This window comes from Euprymna scolopes, chromosome 16 (genome assembly GCF_053919585.1).
Source record: "Euprymna scolopes isolate OS-2025 chromosome 16, ASM5391958v1, whole genome shotgun sequence".
NCBI classification, from domain to species: domain Eukaryota; kingdom Metazoa; phylum Mollusca; class Cephalopoda; order Sepiida; family Sepiolidae; genus Euprymna; species Euprymna scolopes.
The window spans coordinates 26,170,287-26,190,501 of record NC_136497.1 but is presented as its reverse complement, the minus strand read 5'-3'; the positions used below and the strand labels follow the sequence as shown (position 1 = coordinate 26,190,501).

The 20,215-nt window shown below is 34.7% G+C and overlaps 2 protein-coding genes across 5 annotated transcripts in view; one reads left to right on the top strand and one right to left on the bottom strand.

Annotated features, from left to right (window-relative positions):
• LOC145295892 (lysophosphatidic acid phosphatase type 6-like) overlaps window positions 1-2,871 on the top strand; it is a 232,033-nt gene extending 229,162 nt beyond the window's left edge. For all 3 annotated transcript variants that reach the window (XM_080141647.1, XM_080141648.1, XM_080141649.1), the window contains exon 12: window positions 2,654-2,871. In XM_080141647.1, coding sequence (XP_079997773.1) covers window positions 2,654-2,709 — 56 coding nt within the window. In that variant the 3' untranslated portion in view covers window positions 2,710-2,871. The remainder of the gene's footprint in view (window positions 1-2,653) is intronic.
• Window positions 2,872-7,908: 5,037 nt separating this feature from the next.
• Window positions 7,909-20,215, bottom strand: part of LOC145295891 (uncharacterized) — a 163,690-nt gene continuing 151,383 nt past the window's right edge. For both annotated transcript variants that reach the window (XM_080141644.1, XM_080141645.1), the window contains exons 17-18: window positions 14,438-14,607; window positions 7,909-8,522 (exon numbers count right to left, since the gene is read on the bottom strand). In XM_080141644.1, coding sequence (XP_079997770.1) covers window positions 8,356-8,522; window positions 14,438-14,607 — 337 coding nt within the window. In that variant the 3' untranslated portion in view covers window positions 7,909-8,355. The remainder of the gene's footprint in view (window positions 8,523-14,437; window positions 14,608-20,215) is intronic.

Genomic DNA, 20,215 nt, shown 5'->3' with positions numbered 1-20,215 from the left:
TTTTTCAATGAAAAATTGATTATTTTTGTTATTTCGAACATAATTCAATGAAAAATTAATTGAAAAATTAAATTCTATGCAATGAATCCTTTTCGGATACGTTTTTACAAAACTTTTTTAAAAAAAATGAGAATTTAAATAAAAAATAACTTTTAAGATGTTTCATGAAATAAATATTAATTTTTGTTAATAACAAACAACTGATAGCAAACAAAATTTTGATTTTTCTTTTATGATTTTTTTTTATGTTCAAATCAAAATAAATATTTTTTTTTGCATAAATAAACCAATTGACATTGACTGCTGCAATTTCATTGGTTCAACGTTTTACATAAACTACTGAGAAAATTGGCGTGGTCCTTTTTTTGTACCAAAAATATTAAGAAAATTCACAATTCTTTCTGTCCTGATTTTGGCTCTGGAATAATCTGGGGATTGTTTTAATAGATATTATCTTTAAGATAATCCCACTGGTAAAATCTGTATTCAAGGTTTGGTGAATGTGAAATCTATTCAGTATCACACCTTTTACTGATCACCAAAGTGTTCTCGTAGTCATTTCAGCAAATCTTTTGGAGTGGGAGAGAGTTGTTCCATCTTGTTGAAACCATTTTTCATGCCTCACAACACCTCTACTCAAACAGTGGCCTATTGCCTTAGCAACCATCGTCAGGTTGCTTTCTGAATTTATTATGATTGAGATTGAACAGTGATAAAATGAAAACTGTTGGACATTTCTGATTTTGTGTACAAATCAGATATGGACTGAAGTTTATTTGTATCAAATATGGTTGGATTTCAAAGAGGATTTTATATTCCATAAGTGGGGTGGGGTTAATGCTGAGTTTCAATCTATGGTTCCTCCCCTCTTGCAAAATTTTCACTAACAACACTCCTTTAACTACAACCACTATCAACAATTTCCCTCACTCTTTATCTGTGCCTAAATCTAAATGCAAATTCCATGAACAAAGCTTCTTTCCTAGAACTGTTCACCTGGCCTGCTTTCCAACTGATTACAATATGGTCATCTTCAAGTTTAATGTAAACAAGTCCTTGTTGAGCCGCTCTCTAAATGATTAATTTCTAACCCATTTCCACCACAAACTATTAATACACTGTTATCTCAGTGACTATTTTTTATCCTCGAATGGCTTTTGATCCTTGATAAATGGTGACTCTCATTAAAAAAAAAATTTCCTTCAAATTTATTGTTTTTCTGAATGACATTTTCTCTTTTAATTAGGGAGTTTTGAACGGGTTATTTCTGGTGTTGTCACAACATTAAGAACAAAATAGAAACTTAGATTTTTTGGAAGGGGATAAGACCAATGAGCATGAACAATAAAATCCTCAGAAGTATGAGCAGAATGTCAGGCATACGAATCATCAGTATGTCAATCAGAACGAAAGAACAAGCCATTTTACCTGCATATTTTATGTTTGTTTATATGAATGCTGTTAGCAATTGGCTGCCAGAGCGATTCATTTGCATAGGCAATGACACAAATTAATCGACTGCCTTGAATATTTTTTTTTTATGACCAAGTGGTGTCATACTAACCTTCACAGAAACAGTTTACAAGGTTTCGTTTGGCGATGATGGCCGTCACTACTGGAGAAGGCAATTTAGAAATCCTTTTCACTCTTTTAGATCAAAACCTAAAGACAACGAGTCAAGTACAATAACCATTAGGCCAGTGTGACACAATCTATAAAAAGTGTTATCAAACCTACTTATTCTTAACATAATGTAAATGATTTGTGCATGCACATTCATGAAACAGTTAGCAAACAGATAGAAACCTGACAACCCTCCACAAGTACCAATTTTTCACTTTTTACCCCTTAGCAGCCCTTTTTTCCAGATAAAAACCGATTAAAAAATTTTCCACATGTCTGAATACCATATATACCAAATTTCAAGTCCATACATAAAAAATTCACTGAGCATATAGGTTGAAAAGTGTCCTCCTCCACACACACATTTCCACTTTTATAGATATATAGATGTGTTTGTTTTTATATAAACAAATAAGTATCCATCTTGATTCGATTTCATAAAAAAATGTATTAAATAATCAAAAATGTTTTGTTTTTCTATGGTCAGCATTTGCAAAAAAAAAAAATCACAGAACTTTCATTTGGCATCTTTCAGCATTTTATATATTTTATATTTTACGGCACAACCACATTGACAAACCGGTTCTCACCAGATCACCAAAGTTAAACAATGATGAGCCTGGCCAGTACCAGATGAGTAACCATTTAGGAAGGCTAGGTGCTATACGTACTGTAAATTTCCAGGTTGATATCTGGGAGCATGCTTAACTCACTGGGGGATACGCACCCCCAAATCGAGACGGAAAGTAACGTGAAACTACTGTCTTTACTTGTCTTCCCAGGATTACCATGACTCTACAATTTGGAGAGCTGTGATTGCCGATGCTGTTTAAACAGCAGGACCGTTGATGATGATGATGATATTTTATATAAAATTCTGGAGATAGCATCGTCCTTATTTCTGCATAAAAAACATTTTGTTTTTTGTTGTTCCTACAAGAAAGAAAAGAATGATGTGTAAAGTTGATTCTAGATGTTTTTTTTTTGTTTTTTTTTTAATTGTCGCCAATTTCTTTTTTTATATTTGCAGGAAATAATGTTGTTAACGAAGATGCCAACAAAGAGACGAAAGCAATGGGATTATAACATTAAATATCTGAATATTAAAAAAAACAAATCTGTATAGTATTGTAGTCTAGAAAATGCAAATTGCATGCCGTAAATTTGTTATTGTTGTGCCTTATTTGAAAAAGGTAATTGTAAAGAAAAAACTGTTTTTAAATAAAATTATATTTTCACATCTGAGAATGTAATCTTTTCACAATTTCTTATTTTTTATGGAAATCGCTTGAAACAAGGCATGAAGCCACTTGATGTAAGGTGCTAACAAGAACGAAAGCTGCTTATTGCAAAGACAGGAGATTCATATTCACCTTAAATTTGAAAAAAAAAAACACAAAAAAACAAGGCTTTAGGTATAAGGAAAACAGTGAGCAGGAAGAGAGTTCCACAACCTTGCAGCCCTTAGAAAGAAGCTTCTGGAATCGAAAGCTGTATTACAATGAGGTATTAAAACAGTGAATTGATGAAGACCTCTAGACCAACAAGACAAACGAGCTGAAACAAAGGAAGCAAGGAATGGATTAGACAATTCTGAGGAACACATGCCATAATAGTATTTGTAGAAAAGACTGAGACTAGCAACATTACGTCTGTGAAAGAGAGGTTGCGGTGAAGAAGAAAGTGAGGCCAATCAAATTGCAGGTATGTTTCTGAAATTTATCAAGAACCGTTAAATCGGACACAGATTTATCAACCTAAAATATGAGAACAGTACTCCATACATATTCTGATAGTAGATTTTTAAAGGTAGAAAATAGTCTCGGGTGTGAGCAAGTGTTAAGAGTGATAGAGAGAATCGATTGTTACAAAGGTTTGTTTTAAGTACGTATGAATTCCATTAGTTAAACGTATCTATCACTTAACATTTTGAAGTTTTGTGACGTCTATCATACTGAAAGAATAAGTGCGATATATTAAGATTATAGTCTCACATTCCTCTCATAATTAATGCATATTAATAAAGTTGTTTCTCACTCTTCTTCCCGCCTCTACGTGACCGAGACATTATTTTTTTAATTTTTTGTTGAAACAAACCAGCCACTGTAATATTTTGTTAATAGTTGAAAGAAAAAATTAATTTCTTTGAAATTGAAAAGAATTTGGAAGCATCTAAATTGTCATTTCTGGCTTGAAAATTCTCAGTAAATCCTAACGTACTAAATGGAAGCTAAGTTGTATCTCACTTTTTTTTTCTTGACTCTATGTGACTTATTATTTGTTAAAATCCAAGTATTTTATTTGTTGACGTCCAAAATTCAATTGCACAAATTAAGCCAAAATGTGCCTAACTATTTAAAAGTTACTAAGATATAATTAGGAAATTAAATCCTCCAGAATGCATTTCAGTTTCTTTATAAACAAGTCAGCCACTATAATATTTTATTAATAGTTGGAAGATAAATAAAAACTACTTTGGGATTTGAAAGGAATTTGTAAGCATTAAAACTGTTATTTTTAGCTTTAAAATTCTTTGCAAATCCTCATGTACTAAAAGGAAGTGATGTTAATCCAATAATTTTCTAGAGACTTTGATGCTTTCCGGATTGGAGTCCATCCATATAACATTTATTCATCTTTTTTTTATAACATTTATTCATTTTTTTTTTTTATAACATTTATTCATTTTTTTTTTTTTTATAACATTTATTCATTTTTTTTTTTTTATAACATTTATTCATTTTTTTTTTTTATAACATTTATTCATTTTTTTTTTTATAACATTTATTTATTTATTTTTTTATAACATTTATCGTTGGATAGTTTTTCACCTTGTTATATGGATAGATTCCAATCTGGAAAGCAGCAATTCTTACCCCACTTTAGAAACATTTCCTATAGAATGTGAGGACTAAAGGACAAAATAAGGGAAGTGAGAGTTACAAGGCTGCTGAAAGTAAACCTAAGATCCACTTTCTACCATTCATAATTTGGTAATAAACAAAACGAAAACAAAAATAAATGTAAAAATATTCCAGATATTTTTTTTTCCTTGTTTCTGCTTTCATAATCATAATTATAAACTTTATTAACTTTCATAAACTGTTAAAAACTTTTTCATGCAAATATGATTTAATTCATTTTTGTAGTTTCTTTTAATGCACTTACAACCTTGCATTACCCCCCCACCCCAAAAAAAAAAAAAATGCCATTTGCCGTTTAGGTTGCACCTGTCAAAAATACCACTCCATAGATAATAGACACCCCACAAACCGTTAAAATTTTACCACGCAGCAACACTACACCCCCAATTTTAACCCTAAAACATATATCCCTTAAACTCAACACTATGTTAAGGACCATATAAAATCTTATATATCATACTATATATAACAAGCTTCTTTATTTATTTAGAATTCAATAAAGCTTGCCCCAACATTCTATAATTCCTCTTAATCTTTTTTGTCCCTAATGAATCCTTCGCTAGACGTTGCATCTTCCCCATGCTACCTAGCACCTTCTCTACTCTTCTGATGAGAAGAATTAGGCTTAGAAATGCCCTGGTATAAAGAGTCCCTTCTATCCGCCAAATTTTGCTTGTATTCTATTATTCAATAAATGATCCATTCTATATCTACCAATATATAGTTTTGTGACTTCATTTCATACTTTTGTTGTCCTATTGTATAAGCTCCAATAATAATTGTTGAGCTTGGCATTATTCAGATAAGTCTCCTTTTGTGGAATTGAACTCTCTCTCTTCCTCTTATGATTAAGCTATATATATATATATATATATATATATATAGATTTGTTCACTGTTTTGGGAATGAATTCCATCAAAGTGCTCGATTACAAAGAAAAAAATTCAATATAAGAGCTTTATATTTATTTATTTAAAACTATACAGAAGATCAGAAAAACATTGGTACCATCGGTTTCAAGCCTAACATAAGGGGGACCAGTTAATGGTAAATAATGTTAGGCTCTCGTCAGCCATATTGTTTTCTGTTTCCATAAGTCAGTAAAACTTATGTAAAAAAGGGAACATTAAAAAAAAAACAGGGCAAAAAAGAACATTGTCTGTCAAGAAGTGCTGGACTGAAGGAGTAAATTGAAGATTGTCTCTTACAGTGTGATTTTATTATTTGTATTGAACTATGTAGCATAATATTTCTGAGTATTTATTAATTTATCTCATTTGAGTCAGTTCTATATTTAAAATGTAATGGATACTAATTTAACAGAAATACTTGAATACAGCATATTTGCTGCGTATTGGTTCTTCTGTCCAAAACATATCAGTATTATCAAAACATATTTGTTGATTAAATGTATTTTTCATTCCATGGAATTTCCATAGGTCCCGCTAATCTTATTAATTCTCTTTAGCTGTGCATCGAATGGATATCATAATACTTAGTTTTCTGAACCTTAGAACAAAAGTCAATACTGATTTCAGCTAGATCGGACAAGTAGTTTCTGAGAAAAAGTAGAACGAACAGACAAACAGATAGACAAAGAGAAATATAATCCCTATATATAATAAAAGAGGTGCAATTTTTCCTCTCTACACCAAAATACCATAGGTTTACAACAGATGGCACATACAAATTTATTATGTTTACACTATTAGTCATTACCTTATTTGACTATAGAACAACATTTTATACACATTAATTTGTAATATTAAAAAATTACATATATTCCTAGGAGCAACATCAGTTCCAATTCGTACCTTCTTACGACCCCATTCTTCACTGTGTGAATTTATACTTTTTCCTGCTTTCCTGTATCCACGCCATCACTAATTGGCTACACGTAACATACTCTTACCATTTTTCAGCTACAGAAATAATAATTCCTCCCTTACCGAAATCCAGCCCAGCTGATTGACTGAGAAGTACACATTATCAACTTCCGCTATTCGCTTCACCATAAAACGAACAATTCGCCACTATAGAACATGCTGCCATTTTTTTTTTACATATCCATTCGTTTCTAAAGAACTTAAGCAATAAACAGAATTTTATCATTACTGGTTTTATTTTATAACTTTCATTTTTCTAACATCCTAATTACATCCCTTTCTCATTAATTCTTGATTCTTTGAAACGGCATTTTATCAATAAAAATAAACATCTTTATATTTTTTGCCAGTTTCAGTTTTTTATGAAATACATTTTTTTAAAGGTAACATTGATTAAAAGATTGGGATTCTTCATTTTTTTTTTTTTTTGCTATCATTACAAGCTTTATCGGGTTTGTACTTAGATTAGATATTGCTTCGCTAAAATCCGGTAACAAGTTACAAAACTCAAAAAGTCACCACATAAAATGAAACAATGGTTCTTGAGGAACCTCAAATGAAAAGGCACTGATTTATTTATTTGATACTTGGATTTGTAATCGGACGTTCCAAATCTGCATAAAATTTTCTGTTTAGTGGCAAATAAGTTTTACTTTTAAAATAAAAGAAATTATTTTTATTTCAAACTCTAAACCTAGATTATTCATTTGTTTACTTGTTCAGTTTACGCTCAGTGTGGTAGCAGTGTCACAGTGTGGTAGCAGTGTCACCCAATTTATTCCCTTTTGCTCGATATACGGTTAGCGAGTATTCATACAACTAAACGACAATCCTGCCGATAGAGATATAAAAAGATAGAGAGATTTGATCTCATTGTGAGAGAGATAGTTTTCATACTTCCAAACGTCGTAGGTTCACCATGGCTCATTCGACTCTTTCTTTTTTTAGATCTTTTTTTTTTCTGCCATCATACGTTAGCACCTCGCTAATGCAAGTATTTTTTTTTTTATTATTCTTTTCCCCTTTTTTTTTTTTTCTTTTTTTTACCCTTTTTAGTTTTTAGTCTTTTTTAGGTGAGGGGGGCCCTCGAATTGGTAATCTATTATAACTATTATTGAATGTTTTGTTATTAATTTTTAACCCAAATAGGTCACAAAGCAAAATATATTGTTTTTTTTATTATTACATACCTTACTTTTCGGGGTAATTTCTTGCCAACCACACCCACACACACAAAATGGCGTGTCTGTTGTGAAAGCCGTTCTTAACGTAGGTAGGTTGAGGATGTCAATTCCGATTGCCGTTCTTAACATGAGGAGGTTGGTGGTTGAACTACAACAACACCAACCGTACTTTAATTTTGTTACGGGGGAGGGGGGGATGCTATCATTGGGCAACGCCAGTTAATAGGCCTTCTAGTATAGAACTATAAAGCAATCACTTATAATTTTTTTGTAAATTAGGAATAAAATCGATTTCAAGAAGTTTTTCATTTTATTTTTGCCATATAAAAGATAAAAATACATGATTGTAACAAAATTTCTTTTGAAGGCACTGGTAAGATATATTTTGTGTATGTCCATATCTTGAATAATTGCGATTTAGGGTTAGTGTTGAGGTTAATTTTCTTTTCTTCTAACAGTCGTATATTTTTGTTTTTTGGTTTCATTTTATTTTTTGTTGTTTTTTGCTGAAAAATATTGTTTTTTGTTCAAAAGAATGAATCTCTTTGTTCTATATCTGCTTTTGCAGAAGGTGGATTTAGAAATGTAGTTTAAGACTTGAATCATTTTTAAGAATTCATTTCTTTTTTTCTTCTTTTAATTAATGGGTAATATTAGTGGGCAGAATTTCAAAATGTAAAAAAAAAAAACTAGAATTAAGGACGATTGTTGATGCTTCAATGGTGATAAAAAAAATGTCTATAAAATGAATTGTATTAAAAATGATACAAGTGTGAAATGAACGAGCGTATGTGGCGCGCTATTATGAGCGATCATTTCTTCTATTCTTTGCTCAAGAATTTCCAAAGGTATACCTCCAGTCTTTAGGATTGTATTGTGGAACTCTTTGATATCAAAAGCAGCACCTAGAAAGAAAAATCACCAAAAGTTAAATTCAAATGAGAAACGAACTTGATTGTAGACGTAAGAAAACTTTGTTTTTAACAAAGGAGTCACCACATATCAAGATTCAAAAGCCACTCGAGGATAAGAGTTAATGAATGTAAGGTGGTAGTTTAGTAATCATTAATAGTGTAGATTGAGTAGAATTTGGATTATTTAAGAGGATAGCTCAACAAGAACTTGTTTACATTGGACTTGAAGGCTACCATATTATAATTGGCCGGGAAGCAAGCCAATGAGACCGTGTTCTACGTGCAGGCAGTTCTAAGAAAAAAAGCTTTATTCATGGAATCTGCATTTAGATTTAGGTAAAGATAGAGAGTGGGGAAAATTGTTGATAGTAATTGTAGCTAGTCGAGTGTGAAAGTTTTGTAATGGGAGACCATATATCAGAGTTGCCATGAAAATAACGATAGTACAGAGACGGGCTTGCAACATCTCTTCTGTGAGAAAGGGGTTGCAAAGAAGAGAAAAGGGCATCACATATTAGGTTTTTAACTCTATCAAGGTAAGATAAGGTGAGAACCAAGCCGCTGCTAAGATACTTTGGACCTGATGTTCTGAGCATACAAATCTCTCACGTTCTTTATCACTTTTTTTACTGTGATTGCTGATAGTCCTGAAGGCAGCTTTAGTCTCAGCACGTCTATTTCGCTGAAGCAGTGGAAATAGTGGTTTCTGTGCACAATGGCAGCAACACTTTCTGGAGTGAACCACAGCTGGCTGTTAGGCTTTTACTGAAATTTCTTGGAGGGTATGAAGCAGTCTATACAAATAATAATAACCATTCTGTCAAATCAGATAGAAAACATGTTCGTTTTAAACGTGGAACACAGATGTATATCTGATATAAATGTACGGAAGTTATCCCAATCAACCATAGAGTATCAATATACAGTACGATGGAGAGGTACATTTGAGGACTTATTACATTTTTATCTTACTTTAGACAACTGAGTGATCAGAAGATCCCAAATGGAGACAGAACAGAGAATAAGCTGTTACAAAAAGGTTAAGGAGACTTACAAACTGTCTGTCAGACATCTTTATTTTCATTAATAACTAGCCTGAGTGGCTAGCATTTCTCAGGTGTTTGGAGGTGTGTGTTCAGTTTTTTATTTAAAAAAAAAAAAAAATAAGAAAAAAAGTGGTAGTAGGCAAGCAGGCTTGAACCCGTGACATGAAGGCAGAAAAGAAAGTGAAAGAAAATCTGACATCTTACCGCTACTCCATGATGCAACCGGAAATCTAAAGCGTTCAAATTTAACGTAGTCAATCAAAATCAAAAGATGACTTGCAGAAATGGCGTTGCTTTTAAACCTCCCACGAAAGCAAATTAGACACAAGGTCGTTTTTAATGCTAGTTCCCCCCCCCAAAAAAAAGGGAGCACTCTGGCAGTATCCAAATAAATAGTAATTGTTGCAGTATGAATTGTTTCCCCTACGTTGACCAAGGACCAATTACAGGACAGATACTACCCGGCCCAAAAGCCAGGCATTTGCATTTGAATAGTTTCACTTTATTTATACGAAAAAGATAAACGAACACTGGAGACAACGGCACGGTGGGAATTTTTTTAATTTGATCAAAAAACAAGGAAAGAAAGAGAGGATGTCCATTTGCGAATGTGAGATATTACAATCTGGGAAGTATACAAAAACTTCTCGCAGAATCTAACCGACGTGAGAAACCCGACGCAAAAAGCCTTTCGTGGACATACACAAACGCTCGCGCCCATTTTGCCTTTTATATAATACACTAGCAAAAGTACCCATCGTTGACTGGGTTCAAAAACAGCCTACAGAAAATGGACTCTGATTTATGAAAGTACTAGCGAGGGGTACCCGGCGTTGCCCAGGTGTTTTTCGGGGTATGTGAAAAAACCCTGAAGCGTTGACGACACGCAGTTGGAAAATAGTAAAGTGTTAAAAAAACAAACAGGTGCGCGTTTTTGATTGACGTGACGGCAATAGGTATTCAGCAGTTATGATTTTGTGCAGGACAGTTTTGAATAAATCGGTTTGTTTGTTTTTAAAAACCCACTCCCTGTTTATTAGGAGGAGCGAAATGAAAGCTACAGTCTGATATGACGAAGTCGACATTGAACAAACGTTACTTCGCTCTCTTGAGACAACTGGCTTTCGGCCTGTGGTTAGAGTCGAGTTTCGCTTTTTTTTATACCAAAAACCGAATGTAACGCGTGCCGATGCGGGGAAATGTGGAATAATTAACATTTGAAAGTCAATAAAATTAAATAGACAGGCGAGCTCCGTGGATAACTCTGAGATATTACAATTTATAGATGATATAAAAAGTTTTAAGAAGTTGTGAAGCGAGCAAGCGCTTTTTTGAAAGAAGCCTTTCGTGGACATCGAGGAAAAGCGAACATACATACACACATACATTTTCGCTTTTATATATATAGACTAGCGGGGGTGCCCTGCGTTGCTTGGGTGTTTGCAGGTGTGTGTTGTTGTTGAGCAAAAAAAAACAAAAAAAAGGTGGTAGTAGGCAGGCAAGCTCAAACCGGTACCGTGAAGGAGGAAAAGAAGTGACATCTTTGCCGCCAAACCAGAAGTGACATAGGTTTAAATTAAGGCTAGTCAATCGAAAAGAGGGGATGACTTTTAAAAATATTTTCGATATTTGTCGTTCGAAGAGTCAAGCTTCAAAATGATACCAATCTTGTGAAAATCTGTCGCCTCTGTTAAAAGTTTTAGGCAGATATACATACATACATATATTTAAACAGACAGGTGAGATTTATATTATAGATGAAGACTGCTATTAGAGGGTCCTAATCGACCTAGATCATATGGCTTTGATTATTTTTTCCTCCATGATAAATTAGACAATTCATTGATTAACAGTGTAATGGGGATCCCAATGTTTGCAGCGATTTGACACCAATTGCACTTTCATATTGATGTATATTATATCTTTTCTGAAAATGTTAATGCTTCTTTGGCACATGCCATACTTAAATAGTGATATATGGTAGATATATTGATATATTTGAAACAACAAAAAAGGTGCTCCTCCTGCATAATTGAATGTAGAGGACATGTTGGAAAGTTTGTTTATATTGAAATGTATAACAAATGATGTTTCTGAATTTTTGAGATGAGGATTGATAATTTTGTACTGTTTGAATTATTCACCACTGCGAAGAAGGTGGGTTCTCTCTACCGTGCTAGAAAGCTATTAATGCCCCAAAGTATCCTATACCTCTATAAGGCCACCCATGTATGGAGTATTGTTGTCATATTTGGGCTGGTGCATCTGCCACTAGTCTCTCACTCCTAGACAAGGTTCAAAAGAGAGTCGCCAATCTAATAGGTCCTGAACTGTCATCTAAACTTCAGCCTCTGTCCCATCGATGAAACGTTGCATCCCTCTGCCTGTTCTACAAGTACTTTAATGGTGAATGCTCTGACGAACTGCAAGCACTTGTACCCCTTCGATGTAAATACCCCTGGCAAACCCGACAAACAGCAAAATCCCACCCCTTCGCAGTAGAGATCCCGAGATGCAAGAGAGCCTTTTACTCCAGTAGTTTCTTCTCAAGAACCGCTAGACTTTGGAATTCCCTTCCGGGTCCCTGCTTCCCCAACTGTACTGACATGCAGAAGTTCAAGTGTAACCTGAACCGACATCTTGCAGCCTAACTCCTTACACAGTACCCCTGAGAGTAGCCGTCTACAGCAAAGTAGCAATGTGCCTTGTTTGCAAAACAAACTATTCTCATCTTGAGTACTTTTTACACAAAGTTTCGACTGATGTAACCTCCGACCTTCTTTAGGCATCTCTTGTTAAACTCAGGAATCTTTCTGTTGAACTTGAAAATTTACCTAGAATTTGGAATAGAACCATTTATTTAATCTACAGTGGTAGTCATGACCGGGTAAAAGTTTTAGGTAATTCACAATTTAAAAAATTTTTTTTCTTCAATTTTCACTCCAAACAAGGTACAGTGTCACTTTGAAGTAGGAGGCTACTATCGGGAACATAAGTTGCAAGGATATTATGAAGGGAGACGCAGCAAGATGTTTGTTCATTTTTTTTATATAATTTAAAATGTTTCAGTTAGGGTGAGAGGTGCTGGACAAGTGGTTGTGCAGAATACTAGACATGCAACACAAGTAGACCATCAGCTGACTCTTCATCTACAGGATTGTGGCCTCAGGAAAGCCCACCAGAGATGAGTGCAGGGCCCCTTTGCATATGCGATATGGCACTACAATAAATTACTTTGTAAGAACTAACCAATGCATGCCAGTATGTAAAAAAAAAAAAAAAAAAAAAAAAAAAAAAAATATACATATGACTGGGGACTACTTGTGTATTTAATATTCCCTTGACACTTCCTCCTTTGGATCAAGACAGTTTAATTCACCTAGAGTGAATGCTGCTGGTTGGCATATAAAACGGACGTTGATGATGAAATCTTGCAAAAATCTGTGTGCATCAAATCAGCTGTTCTCTGAAAACGACATAAAAGTGAGGAAGTCATTTGGCATATTTGGTATATGAAGTAATTGATATGTGTTAAATATCGATTACTACCACAGTGAGATAGCAGGATGGGTTTTGATTAAAACGAGATTAAAAAACAAACATACGTTTCTTGTTTGTAGATTTTCAGAGATAGCAAAAACCCTGGATGTCCCCAGGGGCCGTAACTTCCATGACATCAGAAGTTATCTCCCTTTTATTGCTTTGAAACGTCACAGCATTTAATCTCGGGGTACGTATTTTTTTTTAATTTATTTATTTTTATTTTTTTTTACTATTTAGTTGAAACATTATGTAATTACTAGGGCTATGACAACAGCATATTCTTTTCATTGTTTTGACCCTCCGACACAGTTAAACACAATTAATCAACCGAGAAGCACATCACTCTATATAAAAACATATATCAATGGATATATACCTGAGAATCAAAACAAGGAAAAGAATATGCTGTTGTCATAACCCTAGTAATGACTAATTACTATTTAGTAGAAACTTTATGTAATGACTAAAAATTCACAAATTGAAAGGAATGATTTTTGTTCCAATCCAGAATGCCATTTTCAGGGAGCTGGATTTTCCTCCAACATTAAAAACCGACCTTGTGTTTAAACCTGCCCTCATGAGGAGCAAATAAATAGAGCATTAGTAGTCATCATCATATATGAAACAGAAGATTCTATTGCTGGCATTGGTTTCTCTGGTATCTTTGTAGTTAGAATTCTGTATAGAAAGACATTGGGTAATTACGGGAGGGACTAATATCCTAAATGAAAGTGATTTTTGTGGAATGAACTGGATTGGAACTTGGAAAACCCAGGTCATCAGTCTGTCATTAACCACATGACCATCGTCACCTCTCAACGTCTATAATGAAAGTGATGCTGTGAAGCTGACAGGATTCGAACACTTCATTTGAACACTGATGTGGTGGTATCTACTTTATTGCAGCCACCTCTGATATTGATTTTTGTTTTAGATTAATTATTTTCTTTATTTTAATATGAATGCTATAAAACAACTTGACAAAATCGGACTAGATTAAGCTGTTGAATCTCACCAGTGGATGAAAGGAGGATGCTGGATAATTTCCTAGTCTAGTCCCCTCTCCAGGAAGAGAGAAACAATCGCACAGCAGCCACAGTCCTTCCCTCTCTTCACAAAGAGGAAAAGTGTGGGTTTTCCACAAGAGGAGTGGAAGACAGGACCCTGCACTGACGGGATCTGGCATGGCTTGGAGGTAAGTGAGGTGAAAAACAGACCATGAAAACCGCAACTCCTCAAACGACTTCATCATGGCTCTTCTTCCAGTTGATGCCCTGCTGTAAAAGAAATGTTAAAATTTTATCAAAGGATATTTACCAAGAGCTTTTTCTGCTTTTTCTCTCAATTTGCGAATTTTAATTTCTCCAATTTTGTAAGAACATGCTTGTCCTGGAATTGTTATGTAGCGATCGACTTCGATTTCCGCAGCTTTCCGACTTGATCCAGTGTACTTCATCAAAAGGTTAATTCCTTCTTCACGGGTCATGCTAAAAGAAGAAAACAAATGAATTCGTTATTTTTGTTTTCCTTACAAACAAGAGATATATAAAACAGAAATAAAAAAGATTATAAAAATATAACAGGATTTATTTGGCCTTACAAGTAATACATCAGACATACACATGTCTAATCTTCCTAATACATGGATTTAATGGAAGATGGGCTCATCAATATGAGTAGATGCATTTCAAACATAACTGGTATGCATGTAGCAATGACGGCCTGTATGCAAAACTGGTTTGATGACGAGGAAACTGCTGTTCGCGTGTCACAAAACTTACTTGGAAAAAATAAAAACGGTGGACAAATCAGTGCTGTTGCTTTAGTGATTAAAGGCAAAACGAGGGAGGGGTATGGCAAACATTACCATCTTGAAAGTTAGGCTAAACAGGAAAAATGAAGAAGAGGACTTCTGAGTACCATTTGTTATATATCTGACCATGTAGCTAAAATAACTAATGGTCGATAGACATATCATCACATGATATGGAATTCCATGCATAATAATAAAGCAACCTCAACACACATGTTGAGCAAAAAAAAAAAAAAAAGTGGTAGTAGGAAGGCAGGCTCGAACCCGTACCACAAAGGAAGAAAAGAACAGGGGAAAAAAACCTGACGTCTTTGCGGTTATGACCACCACCAAACCTGAAATGACTTATCTTTACATTAAGGCTAGGAGAGGATATCTTTCAAAAATATCGGCGAAAAAACCGACTCTCCTCCCTTTAGAAAAGTGCCTAGTTGAAGGTGAAGATGCTAATGTTTTTAGCCAATTTTTCAATATTTGTTGTATGAAAGGTCGAACTTCAAAACGATACTGATCTTGGTAAAATCCGTCGCCTCTGTCGAAAGTTTTAGGCAGACATGCAAACATACATACATACATACATTTATATATTGGTAACTAAAAATTTTCAACCCAAACTGATGAAAAAGCTTGCCCTATCTCTGAATACCCTTTATGTAAAATTTCAAATGTTTAGACCAGAAATTGTCTGAGTAATTAGGTAGAGACCGCAGAGGTCCTTTTTTTAAACTTTGACTCCTATTATGACCCCTTAAAATTTATTGTTTTGAGCTCAAATCAAGTTATTAAGTTAGATCCATGTCCAAAGAACCTATATCTAAAATTTCAAGTGTTTAGACCCAAAATTGTCGGAGGAGTTTGGTAGAGTTCTCAAAAGGCACTTTGACCTTTGAACTTTGACCCCTTAACAGCCAAATTTCTGGCCGAAAACCGATCACAAAGATTTTCCCAAATCTCAGTACTCTGTATATCAAATTTTGAGTCTGTAGACTAAAAATTGATAAAGTTATTGCATAGGGAAATGCACACAGACAGACACACAGACACGTTCACTTTTATAGATATATAGATTATATGAAGAAGAATCCTGTTTTTCTTTTCCTTCATTCTTAAATCCACAACTTATAAAGTTTAGAAATTTTAAACTATTTTCAGGTGAATTAGTTGTATGTTTAGAACTGATATTTATTTTTTAAAGTGCATACATAAATTAATAAATTACAAAATGTTTATTTTGGGGGGGCCAAATTTATAATATAGGATATATTTTTGGAAGCACAAAATAAAACTTCTGTAATTGTAAGGTTATATAATAATCTTACAATTCTAAAAGATTAGATAAAATAGACGAAATAAAACTGCATCATCGATTATGATTGACTAAAACAGAGTATCAGTTTCTATTTTTTATCTTCACAAAATCAAATATAATTCATCTTTTGAAAGGCCTTGTAAGCTTCTTTGAACCAGTGATCTCCCTTTGTAATGTTTTGTTTTATTGCTGCAAGATTTAGTATCTTCATGTCTTATGCAGGTGTAAATTCAGAGACGAAATTATTTCTAATTGGTGCAATCTTCACACTGTTTAGACATTATCCAATTTACTCTGCTTCTGAGCCTTTTAAACCCCAATAGGTTTTGCTTGTTAGATTTCAGGTTAAGTCAAACAACTCTCAGACACACAGGATCAAGCAACGAAACGACTTTTTTTTTCTTTTTTTGCCAATGCTGAGATTATGTAGGCAACTTGGTTCCCCCCCCCGCCCCCCAAAAAACAGTATTCAAAGTTAAGACGCTGGAAGTGGACACTATTTAGCTAAAATATGGAACAGAATAGAAGTCGCTAAGCATGAAACGAAATACGAAACCTTATGAAAAAAGTTTATTTTCAAAATTATTCAAGTTTTAACACTTGTTGAAACAAAAAAAAAAATAAACTTTTATTTTTTATGTTTCTATAATTTTTTTTTTGTTTTAACACTTGTGTTATCACGAAGCAATAATAATTTATTTTTTTCAATTATTTTCATGCGAATGTATTTTAAATACTTTTTAATATAGAAATGTGAACTATGAAAGTTTAACTTACTTTTTCGAAATAAAATATTTCCATATAAATATATTTTAAATATTACAAAAGAAATGAAAAAAATAAAAGTTTATTTATTATTTTTTATGTTGTTGCGGGGGCCTGTCGCCTGGGGACAATCGACCCAACAACTAACAAGGTAGACACAGGCAAAAAGTAAACAGCAAAAAGGCAAAGAAGAATGACAGACACAGGTTGTTTGGTTAAAGACGAGGGTTCACCTTTTATTCGCAAAGGTTTTGCCTTTTATTTGTAAAGAAAGCGAAAAATCGTATGATCTGGATGCTGGTTGTCTGGAAGGTCACACGTCACTGGAGGCTAAGGTCTGAAGGTCTGGTTGGTTGGTTGTTTTTGTTTTACAGCATATCAACCCTTTTCAGGTTATTTAATGCCGAATCCAAAGATTTTGAAGAAAATTTTTTAATAGAATATATTTGTTGTTTTCAAGTCGGTTTCTATTTAACCCATAGTTGGGACCCTAACAGGTACTACCACTCCGGGTCAGAGGGAACCTAAGAGCAATGACAATTAAAGGGTGACTCCACACTCTCCAAAGCCCGCAAGCTGGGGCCTCACCACTGGATATAGTTTAAGGTCATATCCAGGACCCTGGAGGTCTGGAACAGGTACTCTAGACGTAGTGTGATTTAGGGTTGCTCGCTGGGCCTGGACGATCGGTTGACTGTCAGGGCGATCTGGAATGGTCAGAGGACACTGACAACGTGGGGTCATTGTTAAGTAACGGACAGTAGACTGAGAACACGGTGTCAGTGTTAAGAAACGGACGACACTGAGAGTGTAGGGTGATGTACGTTCAATAGGGAGCCAGGTGCAGGTGAGGTTGTAGACTGGAGGAGCAAGGTGCAAACGAGGTTGCCGGAAAACTGCAGGAGTGAGCTGGAGGCACTGGAGACTGGAAGTGAAGTTCGCTGCTGGTGGATATCAGGAGGCAAGAGTAGTGAATTGCATTAGTAGAAAAACTTATTAGCCCTGATAAGGGATGTTTGACCTGCTGCTGAGACGGCTGCTGCTGCTGCTGGGAATCCTTTGGCTGGTGGATTCAGTCGATGTGACTGGTAGCGTCAGTTGTCGCTTTAGGAGCCTCCTCCTACTCCCCGACCGAGTTGACTGGAGTTATTTGCTTCCCCACTGAGCAAATTAGGCACAAGGTCGTTTTTTAATGTGGAGAGTGAGGGGAAAATGGGGACCAGGTATTTATTTGCTCCCCCACCGAGCAAATTAGGCACAAGGCCGATTTTTAATGTGAGGAGTGAAGGGGAAATGGGGACCAACTCCCCGAGGAGTAGGGGAGCTGTATAGTGGCATGAAGGGTTTCCCCTACATTGACCAATAACTGATTGCCACAAGGGCAATGGTCTTTACTTGAACTTTGGTGCCCAACTCTGCAGGGAGGGGGGAGGGCAAGTTGACCTGACTGGGCCGAAACGGGCTGTATTCATTTGGGAGGAGTAATATTAGTCGTGTCGCTCCCCATGAAACAAACAAACGACTCTAATTAATTCTAGAATGAAATTTATGCAATTAAAAGTAGCTTGGGAGTTTGTTGATTCCACTTAAATTAATTTCGTCTAAAAGTAAAAAGTCAATTGTTTGAAGTGTTGACGTTAAACTTGATATATTTGAATTCCAACGTGCGTAGAGGAGTTGAGGATAGAAAGAAAAAGAAGGTGAATGTGTTCGCTGAAACCGGATATTGTTCATACGTTTAGCTTGCATTAGCTTACTGTGTCCTTTGTTTGAGGGAAGGGAAGCTGAATAGAAACAGCAGAGGTGAAGAAATAAATAAAAATGGAGGCGGTGATTTTGAAACCGCCACAATGTTAATGTTTCATAATAAAACAAGAAGTGTTCCATGTCGTTTCGTATTTCGTTTTATGTTTAGTGACTTCCGTTCCATATTTAGCAAAACCAAACCCACTTCCGGTGTCTTAGCTTTGGATACTGAATTGTTACTGGTAACATTTTCTTTTCTGTTAATCTTCACAGTTATTGCCTCTCTTTAACAACTCGTGCATTTTTGTATTCTCATGGGCTATTGAATTTTTTGTTAAGAATTTAGTATTCCTAGTTGTTTTACTTTTATAAATATTTGTCCAGTCGGTGTTTCTAACATGCACAAAGAATAATACATTCGCAACACATGTGCAACTGAAATGATAAACTGAACATCAAAATATACAGCATAATTTAAGTGTTTGTTAATTTCATTCAGAATACACTAGCTCAGTATTTACATTTATAACCCGAAAACGCCAACTTTTCTGACTGATGGAAAACTGCTTCTGTTGTTTACAAAAATTCTGGCAAAAAACTGATCCATTAAATTATCGCCCCATTAGCTTCCTCTCTCTCTCTCTCTTCGCCAAAATATTTGAGTCCATAATTAATCAAGCTCTAGTCCATCACCTTACAGTTGCTAAAATTCTGACTAACTAACAGTATGGATTTAGGCAGAAGATATTCGAACTGTAATCTCTGAATGTATATACCATACACTGGACAAAGCAGGGGAGGATAGGGAAGTAGCCCTAAATATATCTAAGGCTTTTGCCAAGGTATGGCACGATGGTCTTCTCAGGAAAATCAGATCTTATGGTATCACTGGATGAATACTTAACATAATTGAATCCTTCTTAAATAAGAGAAGAATCCAGGTAGTCCTCGACAGTTGTACATCTAAGTAATATGATATAAATGTGGGTGTACCTCAGAAGTCGATCCTTGGACCTTTATTATTCCCAATATTCATAAACGACCTCCCTGATAAAATTGTCTCTGAGATGGGTACAATTGCTAATGACACCATGCTCTATAAAAGACACAAGGGGAAAACGAATGAACACATATCTAAGGAAATAGCTGAAACACTAGAAGAAGACCTCCAGTCTGTAGTGAAATGAGGGAAAAAATGGATGGTAACATTCAATACTGCCAAGACTAAACTTGTTTCCTTCAATAATTAAAAGAAACCTTCTCAACCACCAATAGCTATGGCTAAAGATTACCTAAAACTATTTCTTTCAAACCCCTCGGCTTAATGTTCACAAGGAACATAATTTAGAACAGATACATTGAGAGCTTTGCCAAGGCTGCTGCAAAGAAGGTGGGCTCTCTCTACCATGCTAGAAAGTTACTAACGCCCGAAAGTATCCTGTATTTCTATAACGCCACCATT